Here is a 12,611-nt window from a genome sequence, read left to right as displayed (position 1 = left end):
CAGGATGAGAAGTAATAAAATAAAACATTCCTGGGAGTGGAAGCAGCATGAGTACTTCCACAAATAACATGGAATCCATCTCTATCAAATCACTGTGCACAGGCAAATCCCAGCCAGGACTATGAAGTGTCAGGCCAGTTATTGTCACATTTCTTCATTGTTAAAAGTTTATTCCCCACTTTCATACTTCTACTTAATTTATAGGCCTACAGTTATAGTAAGAGAGCGAAATACACAAACACACATATACACACACACACACACCAGCCTTCCTTTTCAAATTACTTTAAAAAGCATGAAAACTGTTCTTTAAAAGTGCATATAGATTTCTTCCTCAGTTTTTTAAGATGCAAGAATTAGAAGTGTGGGCAGTGTGCCAACAGGAGAATGAATCTTGAAAAAAGTCAATTTGCATGAATAAGGAACCTTGGATTTTCAGGCTTCTGTATTTTATCACTCAGCATTGCTTTGAAGCTGAACATGGCCTTGATTTTAGTGGATTTCCTTTGTACTTGGCATTATATAACCAAATTTCATTATGGATGAAAGAACTGGTAAGTCATATTGCACATGCACATTCCAAAAAATACTCATTCCATGGATTCATGCTTCCGTAGTCTGTCATGTGAGTATTTATTTTAGTGCCTACTGGAATGTGGTAGACAATCATAGGTAGAAGCTAATAGTTACAGTTCAGGTCTCTACAACCAGAATCTCTGAAATAATTTAGATTTCCACCTAGAGTATACATTCATCAGATACTCTAACGTAGGTCAGAAACATATTAGACTTCCTACCTTATGCAGGATTAGGTCTTACATATTCTTTATAGACAACTACTGGATGCACGTGTCTATTCCACACTTCTGTAGAATTGTTTGACATCTAAGTACCATTCTTGGTAGGAAAGTTTAAACTTGATACAAAATATAGCTCTTTGAGAATTGGGAATATTTCAGAAAGATGCAAAGGCATAACTGCCAAACACTGTTTCTATTTAAATACTCAGTACAGCTTGGAAGTGACTCTTTCATTGACTTAAATAAAAGTTTAGTGAATTGCTGTCTTTAACTACAGACATATAAAGGATATGGGGTTCTTTTTCATTATGCATTGTTTTACTTAGAGAAAACAGGGTTACACTAAATTCTGCCAAGATCATAACTTAGCTAATTGTCTGCTAATCTTTTTTCTATATTTTTCCAGATTCAAATCAGACATTCATGACACATTATTTTCAATCACACAGGAGGTCTTTGTAAAGCTTTAATTACATAAAAGTGAATGAAATACATTGTATTTCTTTGATAGTTCTAGATGAAAAAGTCAAATTTCTTTCAAATTATCCTTTTGTATCAACATGAGAAGTAAAATGGAAATTTTCCTCTTCTATTGATGGCACTGTTTATTCATGATTAGTTACTTGTAAAATTGAATATCACTGCAAGAGACAAAAGTATCCATTTATTTTGTGCTAAATAGAGAGCTTAGAAACATAAATTAATTTGCTCTTAGAATGAAAATCAGACTGGTTTCAGCCTCTGGGTAAGCAGTGTGCCTGTAATTTTCCACACAAACCCAAAATGCCTAAATTTTCTGTGTAGCCTCTTCCCTGGCATTGCTCTCTCAAAGACACACAGCTTAGTGTGTGAAATGAAGTTAATTTGCAAAGTGGTATTTCAGCCTTTTCCTAGGCAACCCGAGAAAACTTTGGTTTGATGGTGTTTTTTCTTTAATAAACCAAGAATTACATCAAATAAAGGATTAGAATTCTTCCTAATTTAGCGGGGGTTGCGGGGGTGGGGGAAGGAGAGAGAGAATCTCCTAAATCTGTCACTTGTAATAATAGCTATAGAGATCTTGATTAAATGGTGATCATCTCCTTCTCAGTGTGCTGATAGGACCCCTTGAGGAGCTAACTCCTTGAGACCCAAGGTCTCAGTGCCAAGGTGAAGGGGGAACTCAGCACAGGTGCCATAGTTTCTGGAAACAGTGGGAAGGGTAAGAGCAGAGTGATCTTCACAAGCCTACTGCTTGGGAGCAGGGTGAGGGGGTGCTTAGTACCTCCACCTCCAGCAGTAATTTCCCAGTAGTACTCCAAGCTCCCACAAAACTACCCAACTTAGGCCTCAGAGCTCCAGAATTCACTTTTCATTGCTGGAACTTGCTACAAGAAAAAACTAATGTCTGAGGAGATGAACACTAGGCATTTATCCCCTGTGTGGTCTGGGTCAGACTGTCCTGGCATGCTACCTACAAATCCACCCAATATTAGGGATCTTAATATTTATTGAGTGCTTTCAAGATGCTAGCCCACTCACACAACTCTGAAAGGTGGTTATTTTTAGCCCCCTTTTACAGATGACAAAACAGACTCAAAGCGATTAAGTAACCATCACAAGAGCACAGAAATGGTCATTGGTACAGCCAAGCACTGAACCTACATCTGCGCGAGTATATAGTTCATGCTTTTCCCACCAGTGTTTACTGGACCCGTTTCTGGGCAACTACATCAATTCATATTTGAGGGGAGACTTAGTTTGCTGCCCACCACTGGTGTGACCCAATGTAAAAACCAGATCTCAAATTTAGGTTAACTAGTGTTTGCTTATCCTTTACTCAAAGGGAATAATTAAAGTAGGAATTGGATTTTCAGAGACCTTGTATTCTGAGGCCTGAATATAATAATCTCCATTGCTAAAGAATTTTGAGCAGCAGGAGGAGGGGGCCTTGAAGGATCATGAATATATGTCACATTAAATTCTCCCGCTAAGTCGTACAAAGAGTCCCAGTGACTTGGCCCTTCGAGGCTTAGAGCAAGGCAATTTCTTAGTTCAAACCGCAGTTCTCCTACTTTCCATTTGCCATATTATAGTAAGTACTCAGTAAATATTAGCTGTACTTATTAATCAGCACCACAAGGAAAATATATAAAAATATTACAATATGGGAATTCCTGGGTGGATAAGGGTACCTGTAAAAATAGGTGCCATGATTTTTCACCTACATCTGAATATTAGTTAAGGTTCTTTTGTAATTTAGATTTTCATAAGAATAAGGAAACTTTTGTTTTAATACCTTTTCTCTTCTTTTATCATTTGAAATTCATATGGATAATAAATACCTCTAGGTTTTTCCTTGTAAATCACATAAAGAATTAACCCAGCAGTTACAGGGTGGTCGAGATATTGGTAGAACAGATTCTGATGATTGGCCTTTGTGCTGTATTTTACTTACTTGACTAATGTATCTCTCGCAGTTTTTCCCCTTCCCTCTTGCCTGAGGTCTGCCAAGTCACTTTGTCTAGCGGCTTACATTTTCTACCCTTTTAAGTAGTTCTAGAAGTTTGGAACTTACAGCCCACATCAGCAGATTTGCCCTTTTGTGTTTGGCAAGAATCAGGGTTTGCCATGTGTTTCCGAGTAGAGGTGGGAGTATGGTGTTATAGAGATTCATGTCAGCATGACTCTGGAAACAGCAACTGTTAGATAACCAGTGAACTGAAGCCACAGAAGAGGATTGAGAAAATTATTTTTGAAGCTGTTTATACCTGTAGAGATCTACAGCAACCTATGTATTTCTTCTTTGAGTGTTCATCTTTAGGATAAAATGATACACCTTTAAGAGGCATCCTGTGACATCATTCATTAATTGAAGCTTTAAGTAATTTTGGTCTGGAATCTAAAATACCCTAAACCTTATTTGACTTATGCAGTGTCTTTGTCTTAACTCCTTCTTTTTTTTTTTTTTTTTTTTTGACGATGACAACAACAGAGCAAAATTTAATTTGTAGTGTTTGCCAATTTCCATGGTATAAATACTCCCACCACGGCTGATTCTGAACTCCCAATTCAATATCAGCCGTTGGCAAAATTCCCAAAAATTTAATAATCAGCCTTCTCAAGCTGTGACAAGTCAGCTCCGGCACCCCACTGGAGGCGTATTGCCCTACGTAAAATTGTGGCTATGTGTAATTGCTTGCTTTAAATGGAGGTTGGAATGAGGTGATTGTACTCTTCCTTCCTCCTCAAAACCCAGCTGAAAATAAAAGTTGGTGGGCCTGGAGTAGCAAGTGCTGGGGAGCAGGGTGTCAGAATGGAATTTAAACTTCCTTTTGTTAGCTGGTAGTGTGTGTTCCTGAAAATATGGCTAGAAACTTTTAATGGAATGTTGATGTATCCATGTGTGTGAATTTTCAGATTACTGGAGTGAGAGTGACAAGGAAGAAGCAGATACTCCATCAACACCCAAACAGGACAGCCCTCCACCCCCCTACGATACATATCCACGGCCTCCCTCCGTAAGTTGCCAGGAGGAATATACTCAATATAGCATCAGATTCTTTGACCTGAGACATCCCCTCTGTATGTTAAAAAACATTTTGTAGCGAATTACATGTCAGACCTCGGGGTTTTTAGGGGAAAAGAAAACAGGGTGTCTAAAAGCAATAAGAGAAAAAAATTTTAAGTATACAAAGACTATTTAATCAGGAGAAGCAGTCACCACAGATTCCACACTAGTAAATATCTTACCAGTTTTATTAAGAAAACATACCATTTGTGTCAGAGTAGCCTTCATGAAAATGTCAACAACAAAAAAAAGTTTTCTTAGAAAAAGATATATAAATTGACCTTATCTATTCTACATTAACAAAGTTAATTCCTATGTCCTTTGGAAGCAATTGTAAAAATTTATATTATATCTGTATTGAACATGTTTTGGCATGTAGCTTTTCAGGCAGCCATGGGGTCTGGTTTAATGTATAGGTGTTTGTGTGTTTATGTGGTGCTCTTCTTCTTAAGACTTCTTAAACCTGTGTAAATTATTCCATGTATAGACTGTACCTGGATCTTTACAATTGTCCTGGTTTGTTTTATGCCCGTTTCCCATCAGAATTACCAAAAGAGTCTCAGTGCTGTCCCATTTTAGGCAATACATTGCATGGTCACGGTACCATAAGAGTCAATTCTGCCTGTCTTGAGACTGAGTCTTCCAAATAGGAAATGGAAGCTGGATTTAAGTGACAATAGTAGCCACCTAATTCTACCTCCATATCACTCCAGGGGATTTTTAAGAAGAAGGGTGCTATGCAAGATGTTCATATAATTCTAGGCCACTTCTCAACCTTGGCTGTGCATGAGAATCACCTCTGGAATGTTTTAGACATGCAGGTGCTCAGGCCTCATCCAGAGATATTAAATCAGAATATTTGGGACTGCAAACAGCTCACTGGACTGGACTGTGAACTTTTTGAGAACAGGGACCCCGTTCTATTCATCTGTACATCCCTGTGGCCTAGCACAGCACTGGTACTTATTTATTAAGTGCTCAATAAACATTTCTGAAATGAATGAATGAATACTTTTGGCTAAGGACTAAAAGGGAAGTCACATTTTTAATTGAAATGTTTGATGACAGTATCTCTTACCTAAGGGAAAAAGGAGAAAAGTAGACAGAAATGCAGAATTGTTCCTCTCCGTATACACATTTCCTTAATAAATGTTGCAGTATACCAAGTGCAACAGACAAATGAAATAATGAAGTCAGCAACGAGATTTAGTTTATATCATATTTTCCCTCTTTCCCTAAAACATCAGGGTCTAAATAGTTCCTTTAAAATATTTGTAAACGTGGGAGAAAGGGAAACTGCAGCTTGACCAAACCGCTCTTTAATCATAGCAACTTGTGAATGTCAAGAAGGAAACTACTCACATTGTGATTAACATGTGGGAAGATAAACTGGCTGCCCACAGAAGATGCCACTTAACTTCTCCTTTACTCAGAGGGGAAGGTGTACTTTCACCTTAGTCGGGCTTTTCCTGGCCACAACCTCAGCCTCAATCGTAAGGATCACATCTAACAAATCTGGCTCCTCCTGCCAGGAAGGGACCTGGGCTGGTCTGCTAGCCCCCCAGAGCTAGAGTAAGGCTTGTCCCGGTAGGGGTGCCTGCAAGTCTTTTATAGCATTCACTTGATGCCCGCCCTTTTTCTTGGTTGTGCTTTGTGCTGTAACATACGTTCCCAAACTTTAAATTCCAAGGATAAGAATATTCCATTTTTCTTTTGTGTTTATGTGCTCTGAAGTGGCTATGCTCAAGGCGAATGCTAATTCCCATCAGGGTGTAATCTCATCCTTCCTACATTTTTCACTCTCTAGAAAGTGCCACAGAACTGACAAGGCTATAAGAAAGCTTATCCTTGACACTCGGGGAGCAGACATTCACCGATGAAGAAGAGGAAGGCTTGTGTCCGATTAGAGGCACCTTGTTTCCACATCCAAAATCCTGTCTCCTCGCTCTCATCCCCAGACTCCATAAAATCCGGAAATATGAATTTGGCAACAATCCTTCAGGATTTTGAATGCATAGATGTTTCAAACCTTAGGATCTTTTTTTCTTTGTAGTTGCTAAATATTTCTTACATAGGCACTCACATTGCGTTATACTTCGCTGTAAAAGTTTGCAGTAGTATGTGACATTTTTCACCAGAGCCCAGCGTAGCTGTATTTCAATACATCCACGTTTCAGTCTCTTAAAATGTCAGCCGGGGCCTAACTTTGAGATGGTGGAAATCAAATGCGTTCCTTGGTGATAGGCATGGTCTGTTGTTTCTACGGAGACTGATCAGAGGCTCCTTTCCACAGATGAGTTGTGCCAGCCCTTACGTGGAAGCGAAACACAGCCGGCTCTCCTCGACAGAGACCTCTCAGTCGCAATCCTCCCATGAGGAGTTTCGCCAGGAACTGACTGGGAGCAGTGTGGTGTCCCCCATTCGCAAGACAGCCAGTCAGCGCCGCTCCTGGCAGGATTTAATCGAGACGCCCCTGACGAGCTCAGGGTTACACTATCTTCAGACTCTGCCCCTGGAGGATTCCGTCTTCTCTGACTCCGCGGCCATCTCCCCAGAGCACAGGCGGCAGTCCACCCTGCCAACTCAGAAGTGCCACCTGCAGGATCACTATGGGCCGTACCCCTTAGCTGAGAGCGAGAGGATGCAAGTGTTAAACGGCAACGGGGGCAAGCCTCGAAGTTTTACTCTGCCTCGAGATAGCGGGTTCAACCACTGCTGTCTGAACGCGCCGGTTAGTGCCTGTGACCCGCAGGATGACGTGCAGCCCACAGAGGTGGAGGAAGAGGAGGAGGAGGAGGAGGAGGAAGGGGAGGCAGCAGGGGAAAACATAGGAGACAAAAGTAAGTATGCTGATGGAGATTCTCAGCCTGTATACACACATTCCTAACCTTTCCAAACTTCTTATTTTAAGAAAATAGAATTTTGTTTCCCTTTTTTCTTAAAATAATGGTTTTGCTGCATAGGAAGTCAGGTATCCCTTGGTGTCCCACTTTCAGAACTTGGGGGGAAAAAAGATGAGTAATGAAGCCTACATCCCAGGACACCCACAGCTAAAGCAAATACTTTTTTTTTTTTTTGGCCCATCTGCCTTTTAAGGTTGATGGCATTCATTTGTTTTTCTTCCTCCTCTTTTCCACTTTCTTTTCACTTGCATGCATCATCCCTTTGGTCCACAGTTGTTGCCCCCTGAGTTTGGGTTAAGAAGCTATAAATGCTTCAAGCAGGGTGTTAGCAGAACCTTGGTTGAATAAGTGAGTGACTACACATACACACACTCACACATACATACATATATAACTTCCCTTTTCGCCACGAGAAGATTGAAAGGAAAAATCCAAAAGAATTTTTCGAAGAAGAAATTTTACAGAGCATTTCTATCAACTTCAAAGAGCAGAATCTGTTTCTAGAAACCGATTTGCCAAAAGAATCCATTTACTTTCTTGGTATGTATGTTGATTTCAAAGCTCAATTTATGTGAATCAGCTCTTGAGAGAGACAAGTCATTAAGTAACCCTCTGATTGGCATTAGAATATGTTTACTGGTTATCAAGGTATTTATCCAACATGCCATACCAAGCTTCTGTTTATAACTAATGTGATATACCAGTCCAGAAACCCAGGCTAGTTTAAGAGAAAGGCTATAACTCAGTTATTTTACTTAGAAAGAAAATCTAGTTCTGGCTATAAGACTTGAATATAAAGTACCCCCAAAAATAGTATAGAAGAAATAGTATGAAATCTCTTTATTCAAAATGAAGTATGGGCCAGTTAGTGCAGATGACCCAAGCCAGTGCTGCCGAAACCCCAGTTACTGCTTTGGTCCCACTAGGGCATTAGACTTCTCTTTTTAAAGGATACAAACAGACTGTATCCTTCGGCCCATTTCACACAGTATGGAGGCTTTTATTACAGGATATATTAGTGTAAGTTCTTCATCACAACTGGAAAAACAACTCAAAGCTCACAGGTCACCAGCAGGTCAGGAGCCTCATGTCAGTTTGAAGCTTGGCTCATTTAAAATGAGGGTTACTTTGGAGATAATCGACAAGAAAATATAGTGAACCTTTACTACCATCAAAATATGACTTGCTTATATAATAAAATTCATATGTTAAAGCAGTTTCCATGTAAAGTGTATTTTAGCCATAATCTCCACGAGGAGCCTTATAAAAGGTATACTGTTGGTTCAGGAAAGGTGATTACCTGCCACGCCCTCACAACATTCACATCTATTAGAAATAATAGAAGAGTCTTGCGGAGGAAAGATCTAGGAACCATGTTAGGCCTCCGTAGGAGTTCTGGCAAGCATGATAATAAATTTTTAATATTAAGATGATTAGTATAAGTTGTTTTCTAAAACTTAACTAAGGATGAGTTAGAAAGCTCCTTTCAACTGTTGTCCAGGTGCTGCACAACTGCTACAACTAAGTAAGTGAGGTTTATTCGGCATTCTACAAACACATTGGGGAAAATACTTCATCTCTGCCATTTTAAAATAAATCGTGTTGAAATTAGACACAACCCTCTGAAATAGAGAATCCTGTTCATGACACATTCCATCATTGCCACGGGTACGAGTCTTCGAGGCTGTCTTTTTCAACTGGCTATAGATACTTAGAAGTTCCTCCTGGGCATTGTATAGGGAGGACTAGAATGGAGAATACGTGTCCTAGGACCTGAAAGGCAAGCCTATCCCTGGGCTCGCCCTTCCTTCAGGCTCCACTAGCCCACAGAGCATGCCTAGTTAGATGGCGTTCGATGATTTTTTTCTTCTAGTGTCTGTTTTTTGCTGTTTTGTTGATTGGATGTATTTTTAGCCATACAGATGTACTCCCAAGTTGGTGGGTTTTTCCTTTAGGTTCCCGAATGAGTCAAGTGGGCAGTTATTCAATACTTTCCATCTTTTTCAGCAGGCTCTCTCTTTGTGGAATGATTGCGATAAGGCAGAACCACCCTAGAAGTGTGTCGGTAAACTTGGTATTATTGCACATTCTGTCGTTGCGGTTCGATATCGTGGGGTAGTTCGCGTTATTTCAGTCGGATCTGTTTCACTAAAGGTGGCCGTGCACTATCTTGCAGGGCCCCGTTTCTTTCTGGGTATTTTTCTATAATCTTGCCACTTGATGTCTCAGTGTCCTTTAAACCATTCTCGACAGGGCAGCACGTTTTATGCTTGCCTGGAAGATGCTTCTTAACTTAATGGAGTACATGTTCGCCTTCCCAACGATGGTTTTTCTGCATTACTGTTTCTAATATTTAGGAGTGTGCAATTTGATGAGCGCCTCCTTTGGGAAATATCAGCTCTAAAATCAGTGTTTTCAAAAGAATCTTCAAGGTCTAGTTAAGGAGTGTCTTGTTCGTGACTGCCCTGAGTCAGCCATTAGGAGTAAGTATTCCAGGCTGCTTATTCAAATCAAGCTGTTTGGGGTTCTGTCAGGAGAGTCAAAATCATACATGGGGAAGAAGCTGTGGCCATCCCCTCAGCCTCACACTTACAGCGTGCCCTCCGCCCGGAGCTCTCACTACGCTACCGCTCCGGTCAGCAGGCTGCCGTGCTTGTTAGAATCAAAGACCAGCAGCGGTGTGTTACTAACTGTCCTGCTCGAGGCCAGCATGCACTGTGACCTGCTGAAGTGAGTTTGCACTAATCAAGTACAGACCTGCAGAGCAAATAAGTTTCACGACCCTAGCTCCAAACATTTTTCTCGGTTTGCCAAGAAATTAAAAACAGGAAGCACCAGGCAAGTGAGCAGGAGCCATGGGGGGAAAATATGAAAATGTGGCTTATCTTCAGCTTTAAGGGCTAAGGATTATGTCACCAACCCAACCCCTCTCGTGCTCTATATTATATAGTGCTTATGAGTTTACAGAGCAACCCAAGAAGCAAGATGTACCTAAACCTGTGACCGAGATGTTTTTTCATTTTCTTCGTACAGGTGGAATTTGGCCCTGCTTATGAGGTGTAAATTTAGTCTTCTTTAGGGCATACTTCAATCTACGTTCTCATGGTTGAACTACCTTTTGTCTTATTTCGGAAATTCGATTCTTTAACTGAGTCATACTGTGATTTTTCTGAGGCTGAACTCATTTTAGCCTAAAGTGGATGGTACTAAAAGTACACAGATGAGACCTGTTGTGTTTTCCTTTGACAGAAAAGTCAGCTTGAATATTAATTATCCTGACCTACTTCACTGGCATTTGGGAGAAGACAACTAATTTCCTATTATCCCAATTAGCAGTTTCGAAGCTGGCTGAGGTATAGGCCTTATAATACCTCAGTTAAATTAAATTATAAATTATGTCAGCCTACGCAGCTTTCAAGAAGTATAAATCATAAAAGTGTGGGACAAAATATAAAGATATTATGTTATTCTTTATTCAGAAATCATCTGCCGTAACACTAAAATACGGTTTTGGTTAATGCAGCTTGAAGTCTGCTGCTAATAGTTCTCTTTCCTTTGCCATACTAGGCAGTTTAGATGAGGTTTTTGAAAGCTTTATCCCTTAATCCTGCTGATTTCCCTCTTGGCAGTTAAAAGAGTACTCTTTACTAGCCATGCATTCTTGGTGCCACCATGTACTCAATGAAGTTATAATGTGCTCTTTTTCATTGCCTTAGGGATGACCTATCAGCATTCTTACTTAATTTACACATTTATTAGCTTGGTCTTAGAAATCTAAAGCAAAGCCTAGGGTTTGGCTTTTTTTAGGGGGCTGAGGGTGGGGAAGATAAAATGTCACCTAGTAGCTACAGTACATATCAGGTTATCTGGCTAAGATATTTACTGATGCTTTCAAAATGAAATCTGCCAAGAAATGTATTTTAAATTTTTTTTTAATCTAACATCCATTGCACACCATTGGCAACTTAAGAGCTGTACAAAATGTGCAGCTCAGTGCCCTAATATCTTAAATTATATAGGCAGAGAGGCTAGATAATGACTACCAGTATTGTGTAGAAGAAGATAGATTAATCTTATTCAGTCATTTTAAGGATCTTAGAGTAATTTCCTGAAGAGTTTCTAAAAGCCATGAGTTTTATTTTTAAGAACATTCATGTAGGAAGTATGTGGGCAAGGGGAAGATATTCGCAGGATATGAAATTGTGTTAAAGGGAAAAAAAGAGAAAGCTGAAAATAAAGAAAAATGTTGCAGCACTTTTTACTGTTTTATTTATTGTCTAGATAAATTATGTTCAAGCACGAAGAATGTGGAAGAGCATAATCATCAATAATATCTTAAATTATAGTTCAGGTCTAAAGGGAATAGATGGAAAAGTTATACAAGCAATGTGAATAAAAAGACATGCACCAAAAAGTCAGAGAAAGAATAGTAGAGAACCTTAAATATGTCACTTTCGTGAAGTTTAAGGGCACCATTCTTGGCTGGTTATGTAACAAGTATATATTTTTTTAAAAAAAACGGAAAAATCTAGAAAGCAGTAAACAAATATTCTCTTAATGCTCTATTGTCTGATTTTGAAGAAAGATTGTTAGGGAGACAGAAAACACTAAAGACCGGATATAAAGTAGAATGTAGCTATAATTTCAATATTGGTTACAGGTTGGATTTTTAATCACACCTCCCTCGCTTTCTGGCTTAAATAATGAGGAAAAGCGAATTATCTAACTTACTGAAAGTTTAGAGGTGGGGTTGTTCTGGAGTAAATGTCATGGCTCTGCAGTGTCAGGACTCCGTTAACTTTTCTGTAATGCCAGCAGCTCTGAGCATCACTTCTCATAAGATAGCATCCAAAAGAGCCAAAGACCAGGCCCTATTCTTAGTCCTTTTTGTAAAATCAAAACTTCCTGGATCCTTCTGGCAGACTTGGCCCTAGATTTCATTGGCCAAGGCTGCATCATATGCCCCTGCCTAAACATCAAGGGGAATGGAATGATTATGAGTTCAGACTCACCTTGATTTGTTATTAAGATCATGAAGAAAAGGAGTATACCAGACTGCCTATCATTACTATCTACATGAGCCTCTCTACTATTACGTATGTTATATCCTCAAATATATTTGTTCCAGTAGTGTTTCACTCTTTCAGTGTGTATATGCAAACACACACCCCAGGTCACATCATTTAAAAGTCTTGGCCCTAACGAAATGTTAGATAACAAAAGGGAGGTATATATTATATAACCCTGAAAATATAGCAAGTTAGATATAATTCTTGTTGACCTTTGAAATAAATAAGCATGTTTTCCTATAAATACTAAGTGATCAGAGGTTAGAATACAGTCTCTGGAGACATTCCT

General features: G+C 39.5%; 1 protein-coding gene across 14 annotated transcripts in view; it reads left to right on the top strand.

The window, feature by feature from the left end:
• CNKSR2 (connector enhancer of kinase suppressor of Ras 2) overlaps positions 1–12,611 on the top strand; it is a 258,376-nt gene that overhangs the window by 210,846 nt on the left and 34,919 nt on the right. For all 14 annotated transcript variants that reach the window (XM_059051140.2, XM_059051142.2, XM_059051141.2 and 11 more), the window contains 2 exons: positions 4,200–4,300; positions 6,644–7,190. In XM_059051140.2, coding sequence (XP_058907123.1) covers positions 4,200–4,300; positions 6,644–7,190 — 648 coding nt within the window. The remainder of the gene's footprint in view (positions 1–4,199; positions 4,301–6,643; positions 7,191–12,611) is intronic.

This window comes from Kogia breviceps, chromosome X (assembly GCF_026419965.1).
Source record: "Kogia breviceps isolate mKogBre1 chromosome X, mKogBre1 haplotype 1, whole genome shotgun sequence".
Taxonomy (NCBI): domain Eukaryota; kingdom Metazoa; phylum Chordata; class Mammalia; order Artiodactyla; family Physeteridae; genus Kogia; species Kogia breviceps.
This window is presented reverse-complemented; position numbering and strand designations above follow the sequence as displayed.